At 43.7% G+C, this 21,813-nt stretch overlaps 2 protein-coding genes across 2 annotated transcripts; both read right to left on the bottom strand.

The window, feature by feature from the left end:
• Positions 1 to 327: 327 nt before the first annotated feature.
• Positions 328 to 4,475, bottom strand: eva1c (eva-1 homolog C (C. elegans); the record flags this gene model as incomplete). Its single annotated transcript, XM_084450390.1, has 8 exons — positions 328 to 777; positions 1,008 to 1,148; positions 1,275 to 1,352; positions 2,191 to 2,334; positions 2,475 to 2,627; positions 3,631 to 3,754; positions 4,026 to 4,231; positions 4,370 to 4,475. The coding sequence occupies 8 exons, from the start codon at positions 4,473 to 4,475 to the stop codon at positions 416 to 418; spliced, it is 1,314 nt and encodes a 437-aa protein (XP_084306516.1). The 3' UTR covers positions 328 to 415.
• A 5,054-nt stretch (positions 4,476 to 9,529) lies between these two features.
• ugt5d1 (UDP glucuronosyltransferase 5 family, polypeptide D1) lies at positions 9,530 to 15,819 on the bottom strand. The gene is given in 5 exon segments (XM_084449942.1): positions 9,530 to 10,886; positions 10,890 to 10,985; positions 11,525 to 12,238; positions 12,391 to 12,723; positions 15,789 to 15,819. Coding segments are annotated over 4 exon segments (1,596 nt in total). The 5' UTR covers positions 12,691 to 12,723; positions 15,789 to 15,819; the 3' UTR covers positions 9,530 to 10,400.
• Between the last annotated feature and the right edge of the window lie 5,994 nt (positions 15,820 to 21,813).

The raw sequence follows: 21,813 nt of genomic DNA, 5'->3' as shown, positions 1-21,813 counted from the left end.
CCTGTTGTTTTCTATGTTCCTGCTTCCTAACCCTAACCCGCTCATAAAGGTTTGGGAGGTGACGTCAGGTGATCAGATCTCAGATCCAGGCCTTGCGTCCGGCCAGGGCTCACAGAGCGGAGGATGCTACACCTTTCCTCTCTTTGTCCCGGCCTCTGAAGCCCAACGCTGGGCTGGGGCCGGATACGCACACCACCCAGCCAATCCTCCAGGGGGAAGTTCTAGAGTTCACGATAGCGAGCCTTCTAGAGAGCGGGGTCAAAGGTTCTGGAACGTCTGATGGAACCATCTCTTGTGGGGGTGGGGGGGGGGGGGGTGCTGCTCTGTTCCAAGGAGGTACGACTAGCTGAGCTGTCTTAGGAGGTGTTATGGGTATACCAGTCATTACATGCCAAATCAAGCTTAGTGAAGTTCATCAGGGTGTTGCGTTCAAATAGGCGCTCATCCAGATCTCCTTCATCACCATCTCTCTCCGTTCCATCCTCTCCACCCGCTCTGCCGCCTCTGTCGTGTATGTCACTTCCTCCCAGCAGTACACTGCCTTCCTGTCTGAGTCTGACAGCAAGGAACAGTCCGTCTCCTCCTCTTCATCATCGTCGTCGTCATCCTCCTCCTGGCTGAGGTGCGTCTGCCTGGGCCTGGGGTCCTTGGCTGGAGGCTGCTGGTCTCTGGGAGAGCGCCCCCTGCGGGTGACCCTGAGAGACACAGCTAGCAGGGTGAGCAGGAGACCCACACACACGCTGGAGGTGAACAGCAGCGCCACAGTCACCTGGTTCTCTGGACGGGGGGTGAAGAGGAGTCGAGAGGGGAGGGGAAGAGGAGTCGAGAGGGGAGGGGAAGAGTGCAGGTTTGAGGCATACCAGAGACAGCTTTTTATTCAGTGACCGGTTGAGGACAAAAAAGATACTGTACAAAGTTGGCAGATGAGCTTTTGGTCCATGTATGTGTGTCTGACTGTGTCTTCTTCTTTTAATGTCTTTAATCTACCTTTAATGTCTTTAATCTACCTTTAATGTAGGCAAAAGTCATGAGGGAGTTACTCATCACGACTCCGCTGCTGACTGGCAATTTGGAGCCTTTGGGAGGGGGGGGCTGGTCTGGCAGTCTGGAGCCTGTGGGAGGGGGGGGCAGGTCTGGCAGTCTGGAGCCTGTGGGAGGGGGGGGGCAGGTCTGGAGGTGAGGCTGGGAGAGGAACACAGCCTTCTGGAGTCATGTTTAAACATATAGGAAACATGGTCGAACATTAACATGGACATCATGATGAAGTTAGTTACCTTTGTCAGTGTCCAGTCTGGGAGGTGAGGTGGACCTGACCACACTGGGGTCTGCCTCTGCTAGCAACATCTGGGGGACTGGGGTTTTATATAGCAGGGAAAGAGAGAGAGAGGAGACGCAGTGAGTGAGTGAGAGAGAGAGAGAGAGAGAGATATCAGGGGTTATCCCAAAGGACCACATCTCTGTATCGGAGGTGTAGCGGAGGTGACACAGCGGTAGAAGGTGTCTTCCGTCTCATCTCTATCACACCGGTAGAAGGTGTCTTCTGTCTCATCTCTTTGGTAACTCAACAACGGGATAAGCTTGTACTGTTCTGTGCATAAATGGAGCCGAGTGCGGCGTTCAACGGGGCCTTTCAGATCGGCTCTAGGCTTAAGTCAAATCCAAAATCATGATTGGCACTACCTGGTCGTTCAGACATTCAGAGACCTCCGTGCACCCCCATTAGAAAATTCACTGCACTCTGGGAGTGCTCAGAGCGCGCACTGGGTGCTTTGACTGAAAAGACGGTTTGTCCGTGCAAACCGACTTTTCGAAAATGAACTGATTTCAGTGCGCTCTGACGCTGGAACCAGAGCGCTCTGAAATTGGAGCAGATTATCAGAGCACATTTACGAACGCACCCTACATGTCAGTCAATGACCTCACTCACAAAGGGCTGGCAACTGGACCAATCACAGGAAGTTTGACAGGAAATGCCAGAAGTTGGTCTCACATGCTTTTTATTAGTTTTTTTTTCTCTTTATGTTGTTAGAACTGAACAATAACTGATGTCTAAGGTCACAAGATTGCCGTTCATAATTGGGAATCGCGGTTTATGTACTAATAGCATTAAAATATCAGGGCAATCTTATTTCTATTCCATGTTTATTTCTACTAATCTATCTTCCACAGAGGTCATAGACAGACTCTTACCACAGGAGTACAGCACCGTCAGGTACTTCCTGGTTCCGGGGAAACAGGGGTCTCGGAAGGTCCGGTTGTCAACGGTGATGACACACCTCTGTTGGCTGTAGCAGGACTGTGACACTGTGTGCATAGCTTCGTGGTTCAAACACTCTACCCCACCAGAGAGGAAGACTCCAATTAAATCGTTTTTCTTTTAAAGTGTGTGTGCGTGCTTATGTGTGTGTGTGTGTGTGTGTGTGCGCGCCACACACAACAAATCAGAGTGAGAGTGTCGACTGCTGTCGACTCACCAAACGGGGGTGGTCCGGTCAGGTGCGAGGGGCAAGTGTGTCCCTGGGCCAGCCCCCTCCCATAGACAGCTGCATAGATGTTCAGCACCCTGGGAGGCTTACAGCGCAAGACCAGCCTCTCCCCCTCACACACCACGAGTGTCTTGTGCTCCGCTAGAAAGACAGGAGACCAAGAAAGAGAAGTGTGTGGCGGGTGGGTGGGTAGGACGGCAGGTGGACAGACGGACGGACGGACGGATAGATATTAGAAACACTATATGGAAAAAGTACTGGGACACCTACTGTACACATTACACCTACAGGAGCTTTTATGACCTCCCATTCTGAATTCATAGGCATTAATATGGAGCTGGTCCACCCTTCGCAGCTATAACAACTTCCATTCTTCTGGGAAGGCTTTCTACAAGATTTTGGTCAACCAATACCAACCACACCTTTATGGACCTTGCTTTGTGCACTGGGGCACAGTCATGTTGGATCAGAAAAGGGCCTTCCCCAAACTGTATCCACAAAGCTGGAAGCATAGAATTGTTCAAAATGTCTTGGTAAGCTGAAGCATTAACATTTCCCTTCACTGGAACTAAGGGGCCTAGGCCAACCCCAGAAACACAACCAGACCATTAATCCTCCTCCACCAAACATTACAGTTGGCACAATGCAGTCAGGCAAGTAGCGTTCTCCTGGCATTCACCAAACCCAGACTCGTCCATCAGACTGCCAGATAGAGAAGTGTGATTGGTCACTCCATAGAACCCGTTTCCACTGCTCCAGAACCCAGTGGCGGCGTGCTTTACATCACTCTCTCTGACGCCTGCCGTTGTGCTTGGTGATGTAAGACCCGCTCATCCAACACCAGTGTCTGACCTCACAAATGCTCTTCTGGATGAATGGGCAAAAAATAATGTGTAAGTGTCCCAATACTTTTGTCCATATAGTGTAAATAGACAGACAGACAGACAGACAGACAGACAGACAGACAGACAGACGTGTCAGCATAAAATAGTCTAGCTCACATTTTTGGGAAGCCACAACCCCATGTGTGTTGGCTATAAATGTCACACTGGCTTTGATGAGCAGGTTCCTGACTGGTATACTGTTTGGTGATTGGCTACTGCATGTGTTGTGGCTTGAAGAAGCCAAGAGGTCGGCTACTCACTTGGTTTGCACTTGTAGGTCACGGAGAGGTACTTGGTGGTCCCAGGACAGGGGTCCCTCCCAAAGAGCAGGTGATTGACAATGAGCCGACAGTCTCTGAGGCTCTGGCATTCAGACAGCAGCTTCTGAACAGTGCAGTGGAAATCAACACATCTTTGAATCCAAATGACTGACATTGCTGAAAGGCTGATCAGAAGGGGCGGACTGGCCATCGGGAGCACCGGGAGCTTTCCCGGTGGCCTGGCGCGCCAACTGGCCTGGCCCGCGGTGAATGAGTAAATCGCAGGCCTGACCAGTTGCTAGAAATGTGAAGAGTTAAAATAAGACTTGCAGGTTATGACGTTGTGTGTCGCTAATAAAACTGTTTCACCCCCCCCCCCCCCCCCCCAGACGCACCTGTAAGGCAGTAAAACTCGAGCAGCTGTGGTTTGCCGCGTTTGCGCTCCCAGTTGCCGCGGGGTCGCTGGAGCAGAATCTGTTCGCGCCGCGTCCGTAAAACGCCGCCAGGACGGAGATGGTGGAATGACGCGGGCAGTGGAGGCGCAGCGGCTGTCCGTCGCACGCATGCGCTGAGTGGCTTGTGGTGATCCTCGATAGATAGTCTGTGTGACAAAATGAATGAGTCTTCAGAGGCTTTTTAACAGTCCATTACATGTTCTTTATTAAGTCGATTGACTGTCCAAGCTGGCACTGGCTTATCATCATCATCATCATCATCACTATCAGATCACACTGCCTACTTGAGAAGTCGGCCAGTCCGTCCATGCGCCTGGTCCAGAGCAGCAGGGTGAGGTAGAGGAGGTTGACACCTGACCTGTCCAGCCCGTGGGAAGCTGACCGGCTCATGGTTCGCATTCCCAGTCTAGTCATGTCCGGGGGGCGCCTCAGTCCTCAGGGTCGCGCAGGTGAAGCAGTCTTGATTAAAAAGGTACGACACGACAAAGACAGATAGCAGCCTACTCTACTACCCAACAATCCATTAGAAAGAGCGTGGTAGGCAATCCTACATAGTTGGATGAGTCTACGACACTGACCCCCCGCTGTCTCCACCGCCCAAGTTATCGCATTAAAGTTACGTAGCCTTTTCGTTGCTTTCAGATCATTTTCTCCTGTCTTCTATCTTAGTTGTCATTTACGGATGCAGTAAATTAACAATGATAGAGCTGGTCGAGTTCAGTCTTTATCCTTCATGTTCCTTAATTGTCGCAGCTGAGCCCAGTTAAGACAACTTTGGGCAGGATGAAGGAGGAGCAGACAAGAAATAATCTACGCAACAAATCCACATGACTTTGTCGGATCGGTTTCTACTTGGTTGAATAATCCAGCGTTTTGTCCAGGATCGAGTCAGGACTGGTCCAGAACCTCTGATCACACAATGGCTGAACAGGGGACGTGCTTTCACCTAACAGCTGGGGAATCCCGGAGGGGGCGTGGCATGGTGGGAAGGCAGGGGAGATGCCTGTCTGTCGTTGTGTGGGGGCCTCGGGTCATTTGGGACGGAGAGGTGGGTCCTTTTTGAACATTTCTTGAAATTAATTCTGTTTGTGCATTCTGTTTATGAAGTTTCTATGCTAATGAAACAATTGTATAGTCAGCCCTGGCACACAGGCTAATGACCTCCGCCCCAGCGACAGCGCAGGGCGGGAGGTAATGCTTTCGGTGGCGTGTGTGTGTGTGCGCGTGTGTGTGTGTGTGTGTGTGCGTGTGTGTGTGTGGGTGGGTGTGTTTGTTTGCCTATTAGCAGGATTACGGAAACACTACTGGACCGATTTTCACGAAACTCGGTGGAGGGGTGTAGCATGGGCCAATTTAGAAACCATTAAATTCTGGACTGGATCCAAATCACAGGGCGGGTCCAGGGGGCGGGGCCACCCAAACACATCCAGGACAGCCATTCACCTCCATTAATTTTTTGGACTACGATTACGTGAAAACTACCAACCGATTTTCATGAAACTCGGTGGAGTGGAGTGGAGTGGAGTGGAGTGGAGTAGAGTAGAGTAGAGTAGAGTAGAGTAGAGTAGAGTGGAGTGGAGTGGAGTAGAGTAGAGTAGAGTAGAGTAGAGTAGAGTAGAGTAGAGTAGAGTAGAGTAGAGTAGAGTAGAGTAGAGTAGAGTAGAGTAGAGTGGAGTGGAGCGGAGTGGGTAGCATGTGGCCTTAGAACCCATTATATTTTGGAGCAGATCCGAATCACAGGCCAAAATGTAGAACAAAGCCAGCTCCTTGTGTGCGGGTGCAAAAGGGTTTGTTATGTTATGTTATGTTATTTTTATTTATAATGCGCCCCCCAACCAACTGTTACATCAGCCCGGAGCGCAGCCCGGGTACAAAGAGAGACAAACAAAAACAAAGGACTGCAGAGACACAAAATAATCAAGAAACTACATTTAAGACACAAGACAAGGACATAAATTATAGATCGTCTGCGACAAAGAGGTGAGTTTTAAGCTGTGCTCTAAAAGAGTCCAGGGTCCAGGTTTGGACTGTGCGCGGGGAGAGCCCGGAGTGCACCGCACTGCCCCTACCCGGCTACAACCCAAGGGGGGCGCCACAGAGCTGCCCAAACCTGGCTGCACACTCACCTACAGTCATTTTTTTGACTTAAGCTCAAGGAACGCTTTTTTCTCCAGGGTAAAAAATAAGCATGGAAACTCGACCGACTTGGGCTCAGGAGCCAAAAATTTATTGTCAATGGGGGGGGGGGGGTGAAATGGCCATATCTGGGCGTGGGAAGGTCACAGAGACGAGGGGTTTTGACTTGTATAAAGTTCTCGACCTAACTATTGCTGCAGTACCAAACATATCCTGCTCGCACACAGCCACAAAATGCATTCATGGGCGGAGGTCTGTGCTATCTGATCACTATCTGACCACCATTTGTAGTGTGTTTATGAATTTGAGAGTTTAGAAAATAGCCAAATATTAACATATTCTTGAATTTGACAGTTATGTATTTATTAGACCTAATGGACAAATAGTCAGTATAGTAGCCTACTGTAGACTACATACCCTACTAACACTGGCCAACTGACTAGGTCAAGAGTCATGGACTAACACTGGTCACTGACTAGGGCAAGAGTCATGGACTAACACTGGTCAACTGACTAGGTCAAGAGTCATGGACTAACACTGGTCAACTGACTAGGTCAAGAGTCATGGACTAACGCTGGTCACTGACTAGGTCAAGAGTCATGGACTAACACTGGTCACTGACTAGGGCAAGAGTCATGGACTAACGCTGGTCACTGACTAGGGCAAGAGTCATGGACTAACGCTGGTCACTGACTAGGTCAAGAGTCATGGACTAACGCTGGTCACTGACTAGGGCAGGAGTCATGGACTAACACTGGCCAACTGACTAGGTCAAGATTCATGGACTAAAACTGGTCACTGACTAGGGCAAGAGTCATGGACTAACGCTGGTCACTGACTAGGGCAAGAGTCATGGACTAACACTGGTCACTGACTAGGGCAAGAGTCATGGACTAACACTGGTCACTGACTAGGGCAAGAGTCATGGACTAACACTGGTCACTGACTAGGGCAAGAGTCATGGACTAACGCTGGTCACTGACTAGGGCAAGAGTCATGGACTAACACTGGTCACTGACTAGGGCAAGAGTCATGGACTAACACTGGTCACTGACTAGGGCAAGAGTCATGGACTAACACTGGTCACTGACTAGGGCAGGAGTCATGGACTAACACTGGCCAACTGACTAGGGCAGGAGTCATGGACTAACACTGGTCACTGACTAGGGCAGGAGTCATGGACTAACACTGGTTGTGGCGCATGAGTGGGGGATTTGATGATAGGGTTGAAGTTCAAGGCACTGAGTTTTGAAATATGTCCCTTGAAATGTGACAATTTGTCGAAATATGTCCCTTGAAATGTGTTTGCTGAACTGGCCTGCTACGCGGATGATATACTAAAACACTTAAACTCGCTAAAGATGAAGGAGGATGGGGCCTACCTTCCCTCAGGGATTATTATTTCAGTTAAGAGCTATGATATGCTGGTGTGATTTATCATATACTGCCCAATGGAAGACTGTTGAGGAGAAGATAACCCCCATTCCCATTCAGGCCATCCTAGCGGATAATAATCTACAACAACATATTGAAACCATTGATAACCCATGGGTGAAACTGACTCTAAAAATATGGAATACTGTTATAAAAGAAGATAAACTGGAGAGGGAGATTGTGGTTATAAAGTGGTTCGCTTATGACTCTGATTTCATGCCTAAAAGATTGGATAACAGGTTCAGGATATGGATGGCTAAGGGAATAACCGCATTATGTAGGGTGATTAAAGACAGAACATTGATATGCTTAAATATAAATACCAGTTACCTGCAGATGGGACACTATGTCACTATGAAGATGGGAAATGTAGCAGGGGCAAGTAGGCCTACGAGTCTGATAGATCTGTTCAGAAGAGCATAGCTCAGATACAGGGGGTAGTATCATTTCACGACTGTATAAGGGTCTGTTAGAGCTTAAGACACACTCTTCCTCATATATTAGGGAGAAATGGGAAAAGAAAGGAGGGATATCTATATCTGAGGAAGAGTGGACGATAATATGGAAATATCAATGGAAATGTACTAGCTCACAGGAATGGAGGGAGTTCGGTTGGAAATGCTTGATTAGGTATTTTATTACACCTGTTCAGAAATCACACGATGACCCCCAACCCTCCACTTTGTTGGAGAAAATGTGGAAACCAAACTACACACCACTATCATATTTTATGGGATTGACCTGTGATCAAAGGCTACTGGGGAGAGATGCACAACGCCCTACAGGATACTCATATTTTTGATTTCACAACTGTATATTTACCTTTAGAGAGTAAGACTGTATATTTACCTTTAGAGAGTAAGACTGTATATTTACCTTTAGAGAGTAAGACTGTATATTTACCTTTAGAGAGTAAAACTGTATATTTACCTTTAGAGAGTAAGACTGTACCTTTAGAGAGTAAGACTGTATATTTACCTTTAGAGAGTAAAACTGTATATTTACCTTTAGAGAGTAAGACTGTATATTTACCTTTAGAGAGTAAGACTGTATATTTACCTTTAGAGAGTAAAACTGTATATTTACCTTTAGAGAGTAAGACTGTACCTTTAGAGAGTAAGACTGTATATTTACCTTTAGAGAGTAAAACTGTATATTTACCTTTAGAGAGTAAGACTGTATATTTACCTTTAGAGAGTAAAACTGTATATTTACCTTTAGAGAGTAAAACGGTATATTTACCTTTAGAGAGTAAAACTGTATATTTACCTTTAGAGAGTAAAACTATATTTACCTTTAGAGAGTAAGACTGTATATTTACCTTTAGAGAGTAAAACTATATTTACCTTTAGAGAGTAAGACTGTATATTTACCTTTAGAGAGTAAAACTATATTTACCTTTAGAGAGTAAGACTGTATATTTACCTTTAGAGAGTAAGACTGTACCTTTAGAGAGTAAGACTGTATATTTACCTTTAGAGAGTAAAACTGTATATTTACCTTTAGAGAGTAAGACTGTATATTTACCTTTAGAGAGTAAGACTGTATATTTACCTTTAGAGAGTAAAACGGTATATTTACCTTTAGAGAGTAAAACTGTATATTTACCTTTAGAGAGTAAAACTATATTTACCTTTAGAGAGTAAGACTGTATATTTACCTTTAGAGAGTAAAACTATATTTACCTTTAGAGAGTAAGACTGTATATTTACCTTTAGAGAGTAAAACTATATTTACCTTTAGAGAGTAAGACTGTATATTTACCTTTAGAGAGTAAGACTGTATATTTACCTTTAGAGAGTAAGACTGTATATTTACCTTTAGAGAGTAAGACTGTATATTTCGGGTACATGCCGCTAGACTGGCGGAAAAGGGATAAATACTTGATGAGTGTACTTCTGGTAGCCAGCAAAAAGACACTTACTAGGAAATGGTTGAAACAGGAGCGCCCATCGGTGAACGGATGGATGGACATTACAATGGACATTTACAACATGGAAAGGATGATAGCCGTCGTTAACCGTACTTTGGAAAAATGTGTTTCCTACTGGGAAAAATGCGTTTCCTACTGGGAAAAATGTGTTTCCTACTGGGAAAAATGTGTTTCCTACTGGGAAAAATGGGTTGACTATGTCAAGCCCCTCGGAGCTGATTTTACGTTCATTGGTTGATACTGGGTTGTAAAGATTGAGACATTTAAAGTGTGAAGATCACTCCCTGTGTTTGTTTTGTTTGTTTTGTTTATTTGTTTGTTTCCATGTTTGTTCGATTACTATATGGCTGTGTAGTCCTTACTTCAAATATGCTTTCTTAATAGCTGTGGTAGATGTGGTTGTATAATGTGTGGGATTGGATGCTATATCAGAATGGACTACATGGAGATGCTTGTTTGTGATAGTTTGTATGTTCAATAAAAATACATTTAAAAAAAGGAAAAAATAAATGTGTTTGCTGACTCTAGACCTGTAGATCTTACATCTTTGTTACATATGGATGTATAGAAAATGATTAGATGTATAAATAATAGTTTTGTGTTTTAATACATATCATTTTATTAACCGCGGAACCAAACCCGGAATTCGCTATTGATGTATTATGTCATATAACAAGCTGACTATACTTTTACATTAAAACACAATTCAAGAATGGTGTATTCACTGATTTGGGTCAAGTGACAAACAGCATAGATGAATGTACCGTCCAAACCTATGGAATCACATGATTAAAAGTGAAGTCTGGGTGAGGTCAGTGTAGTTTGGTCTTGGTCTTGGCGCTGCTTCTGCAGCACAGGAGCCTGAGCAGGGCGGCGGCGGCGAGCAGGAGGAGCGTTCCAGCCGCCAGCAGCAGCAGCAGCACGTCCACACAGTAGTAGGAGTACCAGGGCATCCTGTAGGCCTGGCTGCGCAGGTGAGGAGCCCCCTTGTGACGCATCACAAACTCCAGCCAGAAGAGGGCGCTGTCCAAGGGCTTGATGGGCTGGTCTCTGTGTAGGCGGGACAGCCTCTGCATGTTCTGCCTGTAGGAGGGGTGGTAGAGCACCTCCTCCAGGGCCTGCTGGAAGCTTGGTCCATTGACATCCGCCAGGTCCAGGATCTTGGCCGCTCCTCTCTCCTGCAGACGCAGCAGGTTGTCATACTGGTCAAAGAAGAGAGGGATGCCCAGCACAGGGGTCCCATGGTAGATGGCCTCCTGGACTCCATTGGTTCCTCCGTGGGCCACGAAGGATCTGATCTAGGGGTGGCCCAGAAGGTCTCTCTGGGGCATCCAGTCTACCAGCCGGGTGTTGTTGCCCAGATTGGAGGGACGTTCACCCAGGTGTCTCCAGATCACCTGAGGAAAATTATCATAAGTTTATCAGGTAACACTTAAGTTTATCAGGTAACCACGAGAGGCCGTGTGTTATAGTGATTTTATAACAACTAGGGGGGTTTAAGGCACTCCGCTTCGCGTCGTGCCTAACAACGCCCCCTAGCTGTTATAAAATCACTATAACACACGGCCTCTCGTGGTTTATTGCTTAATTATAAGTCATAGTTCATTAACCAGCTATTAATAAACATTTAAAAAGTCAGTAACTTATTAAATAACAGTTTGTGGATCTATTAACTATTTGTAAGGGATAGTTGTAAATCATTAACTGACTATTAACAAGCGTTCAACACATCATTAATAACTCATTAACTAAGAGTTTGTGGATGATCTATTAACTATTTATAAGGGGTAGGGTAAGTGTTACCTTTTATCATAATGAAATCATGGCAAAGACATCGGTGGAACTCCACATCAAGTTGTTATTTACCCATGTATTAATCGTGTAATATCTCAGTACTAATATTATTTTATTCTGTAATATTTATATTTAATGTTACCTTCTGTGGCATCTTGGCAAAAATAGTAGCAATGTCCTCTGTGATGTCATCGGGCAAAGCTTTGACCAAGGTCCCTAGTGACATGATGACCACTCCATGCTCTCCGGCGCTCTGGACAAACTCCTCCAGCTCAGGGGGCAGGGGCTGGGCAGGCACACACTGGAAGCCCCCCATGTACACCACATTGGGCATGGTGGGCCGGGGGAAGTCAAACACAAAGTCTGTCCTGAACAGCCATATGTCTGCATCTTGCAGGAGGGACGTGATGTCACAGCCCCCCTCAATGTACTTTGCACAGAGGGCGTCGTAGCTGGGCCCCACCAAGACCTTCTGCTGGAAGATGATGATACTGTAGAACAGCATGTTCTGGATCCTCTGGGTGAAGCTCATCTTGTCAGTGAAGCCTGAGCCTGGCACAGGGATGTAGGAGAGGGGTGAGGGGGCGATGGCAAAGTGTCCCTCTCCGCTGGTGATCCAGCGGGCATTAAGGACCAGGGGTAGCTGGAGATACTTGGCCAGGACCACGCCTCCTGCTATGGCGGGGTCAGTGAGGACCAGGTCGTACTGGGTGTCCAGAAGGCCCTGCATTACTTCCTGGTCTTCCAGGAGGCGAGATACCGTCTCACAGGCCATGGAGTGTGCCTGGGAGATCATGGACAGGAACTCTTTGGTGAGCTTGAAGAACGTCAAAGCAGAAGCCCTCTGTCTTTGTGCCTGAAAATGTGAATCGCTCAGTCAATCAATCAATAAATCAACTGATAAATCAATCAATCAATAAAATCATTTCACTCTAATTGACCTATCTCTCCCAGGATAATCAAATACTGTACATGTAATCCTACAGTCAATAAGTATTATGGAAGTACCTCCATTTGTCTCTGTAAGAAGTCAGGAAAGAAGGTTTCGATAGAATTCGTTTCTAGAATGCTGATGGAGGTGTACAGAGGAGATTCCTCCGTGATGTACCAGCTGCTGGAGGGACGGACTACGGTGACGCTGTGTCCCCTGGCGTGCAGCTCCTTGATCAGAACCTTCATGTTGACCCAGTGGCTCCCGTCTACAGGGAAGACCAGGACCTTCCCTCCATGGCAGGGGGGTGATGACAGCAGGGACAGCACCAAGACACTGAGGAAGGACAAGGCTCCCCATGCAGGACTGGGAGGCATCGTGTCTCAGATGAGAGACGACCAATATACCTGCTGATTGTGAGGGTTGAACAATAAATGGAGTTAGATCCTATCTGAGGTTCAAGAGGAGAAAGATGACACCACAACGTTGTCAGCAATCAAACCAGATTTGATCATTGGCCACGCTGCCAATCAAATGTAGTAGACACGCCTGTTACCATCATGCCTCCGAGGTAGCTTCCTGCCTATTATCCACAGTATATAGAGCTGCCTAACCTACCTGTGCTCTCTCTCGTTCCTCCAATTTCACACCCCACCCCCTACCCATCTCTTCCTCTGCTCGCCAGCTCCTCTACCTGCTGTCTAGGTACCACGTGGTGGTCTGCTGAGCTCCAGGAAGCCTGGCAGATAACCCAAGGGACTCGTCTGCCACACCCAGTCTCCTGCCTGGATACACTACCTCAGCCCATTCATCCAATTCATTCAGTCATTCATATCCTTCATTGTCATTCATTGTTTATTGTTAACCATTTATTTTGTTCATCCCAGTAAACTTCCTTATACGTTTCCAGTTGTTGGTCTTGTCTTTTGGACTCGTGAAAAATGTTGTAGTGTTTTGCAGTGTTTTCCACAACATATGACCAGTAATGTAATAACTACACAACTCACAGGGAGAGAGATGTAGTAAGATGAGCCAATTTTTATTTTTACTCATGTGCTTTTTAAAGTAAAATGAAAACATCTACCTTCATTTTAGGATGTCTCCTGAAATTATAAGAATACATCTTTGACAAAGGGCCATGAATTATAATTTAATCTTTTTAAAGGTATTGTGACTCAACTTGCCCCAGCTTAAGGGGTTAGTTGATATGAGTCAATGGGTAAATTGAGCTATCTGGGGGTAAATTGAGCAAATGACTTTTTTACACATTTAAATCTGAATATTAAAAAATAAACTGAAAGGTAACATATACAGGGATGGGCAGTATTTCTATTACTTGTATTTGAAATACGTATTTCAATTACTTTGGAGTATTTTGTAATTTGTATTTGATAAGGCCGATAAAAAATCAAATGTAATTTGTAACAAAATATTTTAGAGCGGAGTAATTTTGTATTTAAAATACTCAAAATACTTTCTCCATGAATAAAAATGTCTTATATTTCTTAAATATATTCTTATAATATTGGATGTAACAATAAATAATGTTTTAAGGCACATGTCCCTAGGCTTTTTTTCCCCTTTTTTTCAGTTGAAAAAAGTTGAGCGCAGAGCTCCAGAGACTGCAGACAGTGAACAAGTTAACTAGCTAGCTATCTTACTGCTGTTTAACTACCTAGACCGCTGGTGGACAGTGAGCAAGTTAACTAGCTAGCTATCTTGCTGCTGTTTAACTACCTAGACCGTTGGTGGACAGTGAACCGCACAGCTCTCTGACTTGACAGGCATGCTCACGTGGATGCAAATTGACCCACACTACCAGTGCTATGCTGCTCACGACTTCAGATCTTCAAATTCAATGGGTGCCTTCCTGAATTTATGGTCACATGACAACAAAGAGTAGTTGCCTAGATACAGGGGGTGGGTCAACTTACCCACTGGCTCATCTTACCCCACTCTCCTCTAGCATAGCCTAGTGCTGCACATAGTCTGTGCTGCAAATACTACAAGAATTGATTAATCTTTTTTTTCTAGATCTAATGAAAAATCACAAGTCCGCAGCTTCAGCCAAAGACAGGGCCAAACTGCAGCGTGTCGTCCAATCTGTCGAGAAGATGATCAGCTGCAACCTGCCCTCCCTCCTGGCCCTGTACCACTCCAGGACCCTGAAGTGGGCCATCAGGACACAGAGGCAGCTTCTTCCCCACAGCCACCAGCCTGACCAATGAGGCTTGTTTCCCCATCTGACTACCACCTGCCCCTCACCCCCCTCGGCCCACCTTGGACCACACCACTGTTGAGAAACACTTGCACATGACCACCGAATGTACTGTACACAGGACGCACCACACTCACATATCACGCCACACACACACTATATACATACACTCTCACACACATTACACTTTAAACACTCACTGTATATACTCTGACCGCACTACACTTTGTATATTGTTTTTTATCCTTATCTTATCTTGTACTAGTATTTTGTACTGCTCTTTGCTCTGTCCTGTCTCATTCCTGCACCCTGTCCAATGTTGTCTCCATGTTATGCACCATGCTCGAAGCAAATTCCTAGTACGCTATGTTGAAAAACTACAATGGCAGTAAAACAAATTCTGATTCTTTTATTAAGATAACACGTACTGTACCTTTACAGCGGTTATGATTGATGCTAACCTGTACAATCTCTCACATGCCATTAAAGGAGAATGCTCTTTTTCAACAACCTGGACCTTATTTACGGCATATTATAAGACGTTTGACTCACCGAGATAACTTTGGTGTAATTCGGAGGCCTGTAGAATAAATTTAAAATCCAGCACGAGCCAAGTATATCCATGTAATGGCGGCGGACGGGGCACTGAGAATACTGAGATTTTAAATTTCTTCTACAGGCCTCCGAATTACACCAAAGTTATCTCGGTGAGTCAAACATCTTATAATATTCCATAAATAAGGTCCAGGTTGTCGAAAAAGAGCATTCTCCTTTAAAGTCTCACAGAAACGGACATTTGAGATCATCTAACTTCCGTAGTTTGACGTATTTCCGATGCAAACAAGCTATGAGGGTGGGACATAATGTTTAGAGGAATTTGATTGGAACATTGACAAGTGGACGGGTTTTAAGAACTTTAAACAGATTCGATAGAAGGATAGCGTTGATTGACGGGTGGATGTCGTGAGATTATTGGCCTAAAGTCTAAGGTACCTGTTCGCGTAATTGCATATGACCTACCATTTTCCAGGAAGTAAGAAATTATATACTTTGATATAAGATTTCAACAAAAGTAGAAATTTGTATTTTTTTTGCCATATATCGTTGAATAGGTGAACACTATGACCAATTATGTGAACCAAAATGGGACAGAATGCTTTTTTCATTTCTGTGCAACTTTAAAGAGTATAGTCATTCTGCCTCAAATTAAAAGTGAAAGACATCAAATAATTAATCAGACAGTACTCGTTCACTCACCTCTGCTAGTCCTCAGTTAGTCCTGTCATGTTCTCTGATTGTTGAATACACACACCCCAGGTAGATCATTGACACACAACCCAGGTCACACACAGTTACGTCTCTAGAGTAAAGGGTGACCTCCGGATCACATAGCTGACTGACCCACCAGTGAACGTATCTGCCTATTTCACCATTCTATTCAATGACTCAATGTACGTTTTTGATAGAAAGGATAGAAGGGAAACCGGTCTGTAGTTTTTGACATCCGTGGGCTCAGTTTCACCCTTCCCCTGTACTGGTAATGGGCTTAGGGTAGAGATATTTTTCAACTTAAAATATAGTTTTGTAATAAAGTACAATGTTTTCAGTTTGCCGCTATCTGCAGGTATAGGCTTTGCTAATAAAACATATTTATTGTGAACTGGAATGAATAGTATCCTGCTTTGAAACTGAAGAGCCACGTCTCCCTTTTTTCTCAACAAACTTGTGTATTTATTGGGTGTGTGAGTGGTGTTGACTGTGACGGTGTTGAAGTATCGTGCATGGACAGCACCGATTGGTCACTCATACAGAGTGAGGGTCTAAGGGCTGTCACCCCCACTCCCTTCGGGTCATAAACGGAGGAGCCAAGATTCTCTTAAGAGTCTGGAATCATCAAATATCCATGTTATGGTTTCAACATGATATTACATTCCCCCCCCATGCATAATCAACTGATTCATGATTTTAACTTCAGATTGATACAAACATCGCTAGGTTGACAAGCAGCATAGAACCAGTTATACAGAAAAGACAGTAACATGTAGTTACAAATACAATGCCCATACATTATTCCTAGGGCTTGTTCTCATGGTGGTTGCATCACATAGTTGGGAGAAAGTAATTGAACTTTATTAAAGGAACAAGGCACAGAATGTCAATCCTATTTGTTTCACCGTGTGAGTCTGCTGGGAGAGATCTTTCATTGGAATGTCGGACAGAGCACATTTATTGCTCGAGGGAAGGGAGAAGGACCATGGTGAGGAGAGAAAGAGTTAATGGTTCGCCAAAATCCCATTTCAAGGGACCAGTCCTTGGGCTAGAAAGGGTTTTGTCAGGTTTACTGTGAGTTTGACAGGAAACGAGCCATGTTTCCTCCTGCGTGACCTCCCGTTGATTCATCAGTGGATAGGGGAGAGCAGGATGTCCCTGGCTCAAGCAGGGAAGACCTGCAGATCTTTATCATTGCTTGAGATCAGCAACATTCCAGTCAGTGAGATGGACTCACAGTATGGTCTGTATAATATTTGTCATGTCCATAATCTGCTACACAGTTTCGCCTTTGTTAATAAAACTTCTTAGGTTCTACAAAAGAATGTTCTCAAACAAACTTAAATAACACATAAGGCATGTGTCAGCCTTTATGTATGTATGTATGTATGTATGTATGTATGTATGTATGTATGTATGTATGTATGTATGTATGTATGTATGTATGTATGTATGTATGTATGTATGTATGTATGTATGTATCTATGTATCTATGTATCTATGTATCTATGTATCTATGTACCTGCCTGTTCATGTCCTCTGGCCATCTTATACACACTGTATGTGACATTTTAAGACAACAATTCTGAACAAAACAACTGATGCTGAATGTTTTGAATGGGCAGAGATATTTACTACAGTGTTTAATAAGATATCCTCCTCATGTTCTACCCAGGTATGGAGACGGCCTGTGATGCTACGAAGGAAGGTGCTCAGTGTTCCGCAGCTCTGGGAGGAACTGTGTCTTCAGCTGATGACTGATGCCAGAGGACAGCAACTCAAAGTATTAAAAGACCCTGGTAGAAACCGAACAGAGATAGTCAAGATAAAGAATAATGAAGCTGTTACTGTAGGACCCGGTGCAGCCAGGTTATATTGAAGCAATAAACCACGAGAGGCCGTGTGTTATAGTGATTTTATAACAGCTAGGGGGCGCTGTTAGGCACGAAGCGGAGTCACCTGTCTGAATTTTTTTTAAGTGCCTGCCCTCTTCCAACCCGTTTCCATCGGAGCCTTCCCAGATGGTTGTGTGAAACAAGCCATCTGGCGCGTCAGGTTACATACAGGCTACTGTAAAAGCCTTTATGTTTAGAAAAATACTATGGTGGAAAAATAGTTGTAGTAACTCTATGCTTCAGCACAGATTATAATATTGTTCTCAAAGTGACAGAGAGAAGCCTCACATAAAGGTGCTCAGTCCTGAGAAAAATCACAACACAACTTAAACCTTTCTGATGAGACAGTTTTTACCAGGATAATATTAGCCATACAGTATATTATTGATATTCTTCATGGGTGCATTGTCTGATTACAATGTAAAATATATTGAGAATTATTAAAATTAAAAAATCATCAAACAATGTCTTCTTGCCTTGGGAAAGTATTCTACTTACCTGACAACAGAATGAGAAACAGTGTTCTCTGCATGTCTATTTGATGATTGAAATCATTGCCTAACAACAGACACATTATTACATGTAATAATTTCACAATTACATTACATGATTATTTTAAACTTATCATAAATGACAAATGGATATATAATTCAAATGACACATACTGTAGTTCAATATTTTAATCCTACCTGCTGACTGTGCATAGTTATTTGTCTAATCACAAAAGTCTGGAGCAATTAAAGAGTCTTTTTTGCCTTTTACAAACCAGTATGACAGTAGTGCCTAGATCTCTCTAAAGCATCCTTCTGCTTGTTCCATGTTTACATGTAAAACAGTACTGTACGTCTCACTCATGTAATACAGTACTGTACGTCTCACTCATGTAAAACCGTACTGTACGTCTCACTCAGCAGGAGGACAGAAACAGGCTGTGCCTGTCTAGTATGCAAATAACTGCATGTCCCACTGTTGCTCATTGGTTCAGTTTTCTATCCTCATATTTCAGAAATAGGACGACAGAAAAGGTTTCCTACTGACACCAGTTACAGCTTTAAGGGGAAATCAATGGCATTGCATGCCTACATGTGCCGCATCGCAGAGTTTGCTGTATGGGTCACAGATTGAATCGCTATTTGATTGATTGATTGATTGATTGATTGATTGATTGATTGATTGATTGATTGATTGATTGATTGATTGATTGATTGATTGATTGATTGATTGATTGTTTGGTTGATTGATTGACAGATAGGCCCTACTGTATATTTCAGGATCCTGGTATAAGACCATTCCTTCTGATATTGGTCACCTGCCCACCTCTATAACTGCCATCTTCCTATTTTAGAATCCAATTGGCCAGAGTTGTTCCTGCGATCTACAGCCTTCCTGGTATAGGCTTATGCAAAGCATTTGTAATAGGCTACCAGGAAGTAGAGCTGACACACCCACACACATGGTGAAATACGTTGTTCTAGTTTACTACATTCATGGTCTGGTGCAGAAAGCTCCCAACGTTGAAAGATTGCTTCTAACAACTTCCTGAATGTAAGCCTCTTCTGTGAGATTTTCATGAAATATTGTTGTTAATACTTTCTCAGGCATGTTGCCTCTCTGGGATATGATAAAGAAACAAAAGAAAAACATATATTTCTTTACATTGTATTGTACAGCCTACCTGTATTGTGATGAGCAGCGATGTTAGTATAATACTGTGATGAGCTTTAGGCTAATTGGCCTGTATGCATCTATCAAAGGGCTTGATTGTTAGCCTAGAATATTCTGATTTCTAGTAGCCTGCATATAGTAGCCACAATGTAGAGAGTGGATTGACCTGTGCGCACCTCTTTCCATTAACATTTCATTAATTATACCTTGCTCTAATTAATGTCTTTATAGTGATGAAAACATAGGCTATATATCCCAAACCCCTCTGTATTTAAGACAAGTTTAGCTTAGTTGAATTTCTGTAGACAAGCTCTATTGGTCTACACATGTAGTCTGTTATAAAGTATCATTGTGGTGTAATTTCAAAGTCAAATCAGGCTCCTCTAGCAAACAAATGAGGTTTGCTATAGGTGGTATCATAGGATCTTTGTAATAGACTGAGACACTTTGAAACCTTTATTTTGCATGTAGCCTACATATGTGCAAAAGCTGTGAGGAAAGCTAAATGTGACTACCTTTTGGATTTAGTGTGTGTCTGTGTGTCTGTGTGTGTGCCAGCCAGCCAACCATCATGGCAGAAAAAAGAACAATGGACATAACTTTTTTTCCCCCACCAAAACGCAAAGTAAGAGAATAAAATACTACCTAAAAGAATAACTGGTTAATGTTCACACAAGAAATGTGAAATTATGTGAAATGTGGAAACACTAATATGGAAATGTTATGATGATATTAGGCAGCAGAGCAGACAACAAGTGACACACCGCCAGTTCAGGAACAGACAGGGAGAGACGGAGAGTCACAGGTAAATTAGACTTTTGTTGGCAACATTATGGAAGCTTGCCAGCTCTCTTTCTCTTGATGAAGAACAGAAACATGTAAGGGAAATGTTATTTAGTATGTTAAATTTGTGCAGGAAATATAAATAAATATCTATATATATACAACATTATTTGATATTTCTCCTCTTGTTATAGTCAGATAAAAGTATCAAACCACCTGTAAAAATGCTCTACAATACAGGAATCGGCATCTCTTCACTTCAAAGTTTTCTGGGGGAGGGCCCCCAGACACCCCCTTTTGGTGTCCCACCCACTTTCATTTCCCTTCCGACGCCCATGCATGTGTGGCTATTTTCTACAACTACGAATTTACTGTTACACATGTGTAGCTATTTTCTACAAGTAGAATTCACTGTTACAGGTGCTCAGCTATTTTGCACCAAATATACCTTCATACTAGCTCCTATTCATACTAGCTCCTATTCATACTAGCTCCTATTCAAACCCTGCAAAGTTCTGGGGTGCTGTGAACCTAACTAAAAACAAACCCTCTAGTTCACTGCCCTTGTCTATTAATGTGGATGATCATGTCATCTCTGATCCAAATGATTTTTGTTTTGCTTTTAATAAGCACTTCACTGAGGCTGGGCACTTATTTGATAGGTTGTATACTGGGCTGGCTCCCCTGGATACTGATTCTGGTTGCATTCCCACTTCAGAACATGTCTCTCATTTCTCCTTTCAGCCTTTTACACCTAGTGAAACGTTAGGAATCTTGCAATCCATAGACCCTAAGTGTTCTACTGGTGAGGACAATCTAGACTTGTTTTTTATCAAACTGGCAGGCCCAGCCATTAATGAGCCCTTGTCATGCATTTTTAATCTCTCCACTGCGTCAGGTATCTCCAGATTACCATGCTTAGCCAAAGTTCTGGAGACCTTGGTAAATAACCCATTTAAATATTTTCTTTCAAGTCACTCAGTTTTAAGTACTCACCAATCTGGATTCAGAGCTAATCACAGCACCATTTCTGCCGTTACTCTTGTTACTAATGTATACATTACATATTGTCGGCATTAGACAACAGGAAATATTGTGCTGCTCTCTTCGTTGATCTCTCAAAAGCATTTGATACAGTCGATCACTACCTGCTTTTAAATAAACTATCTAGTATTGGTTTGGATAGAGGTACTTGTGATTGTTTTCAGGACTATCTGTCTTCAAGGTGTTAGTGTGGGAAATTGGGTAACATTTGATCTGATTTCTTGTCACTAGCTAAAGGTGTGCCCCAAGGCTCAGTGTTGGGTCCTGTCCTTTTCACCATCTAGATAATAATGATATTGTCTCTGCACTAACTGGCTGTCATGCTCATCTATATGCTGATGATGCAGTTGTCTATTGTATTGCGGATACTGTTCAGGAAGCCATTGAGAACCTGCAGCTTTCTTTTAATGTGCTGCAAGAAGCTCTCACCAATCTGAAACTAGTCCTTAATCGTAGCAAATCTAAGTTTATAAGAAAATCGTCTTCCTGTACAGAAACTGTTCTACCTACCAGACCCGATCAAACGATTGGCTTGTTTTTAGGGTTCCTGGAGTGCATTCTGAACTTGGTTGAGCTGCTTTTTTCCATGATGCTCCTTATACCTGGAATACTCTACAACAGACTCT

The sequence above is a fragment of the Borostomias antarcticus genome, assembly GCF_949987555.1.
Source record: "Borostomias antarcticus genome assembly, chromosome: 15".
Lineage (NCBI taxonomy): Eukaryota > Metazoa > Chordata > Actinopteri > Stomiiformes > Stomiidae > Borostomias > Borostomias antarcticus.
This window is presented reverse-complemented; position numbering and strand designations above follow the sequence as displayed.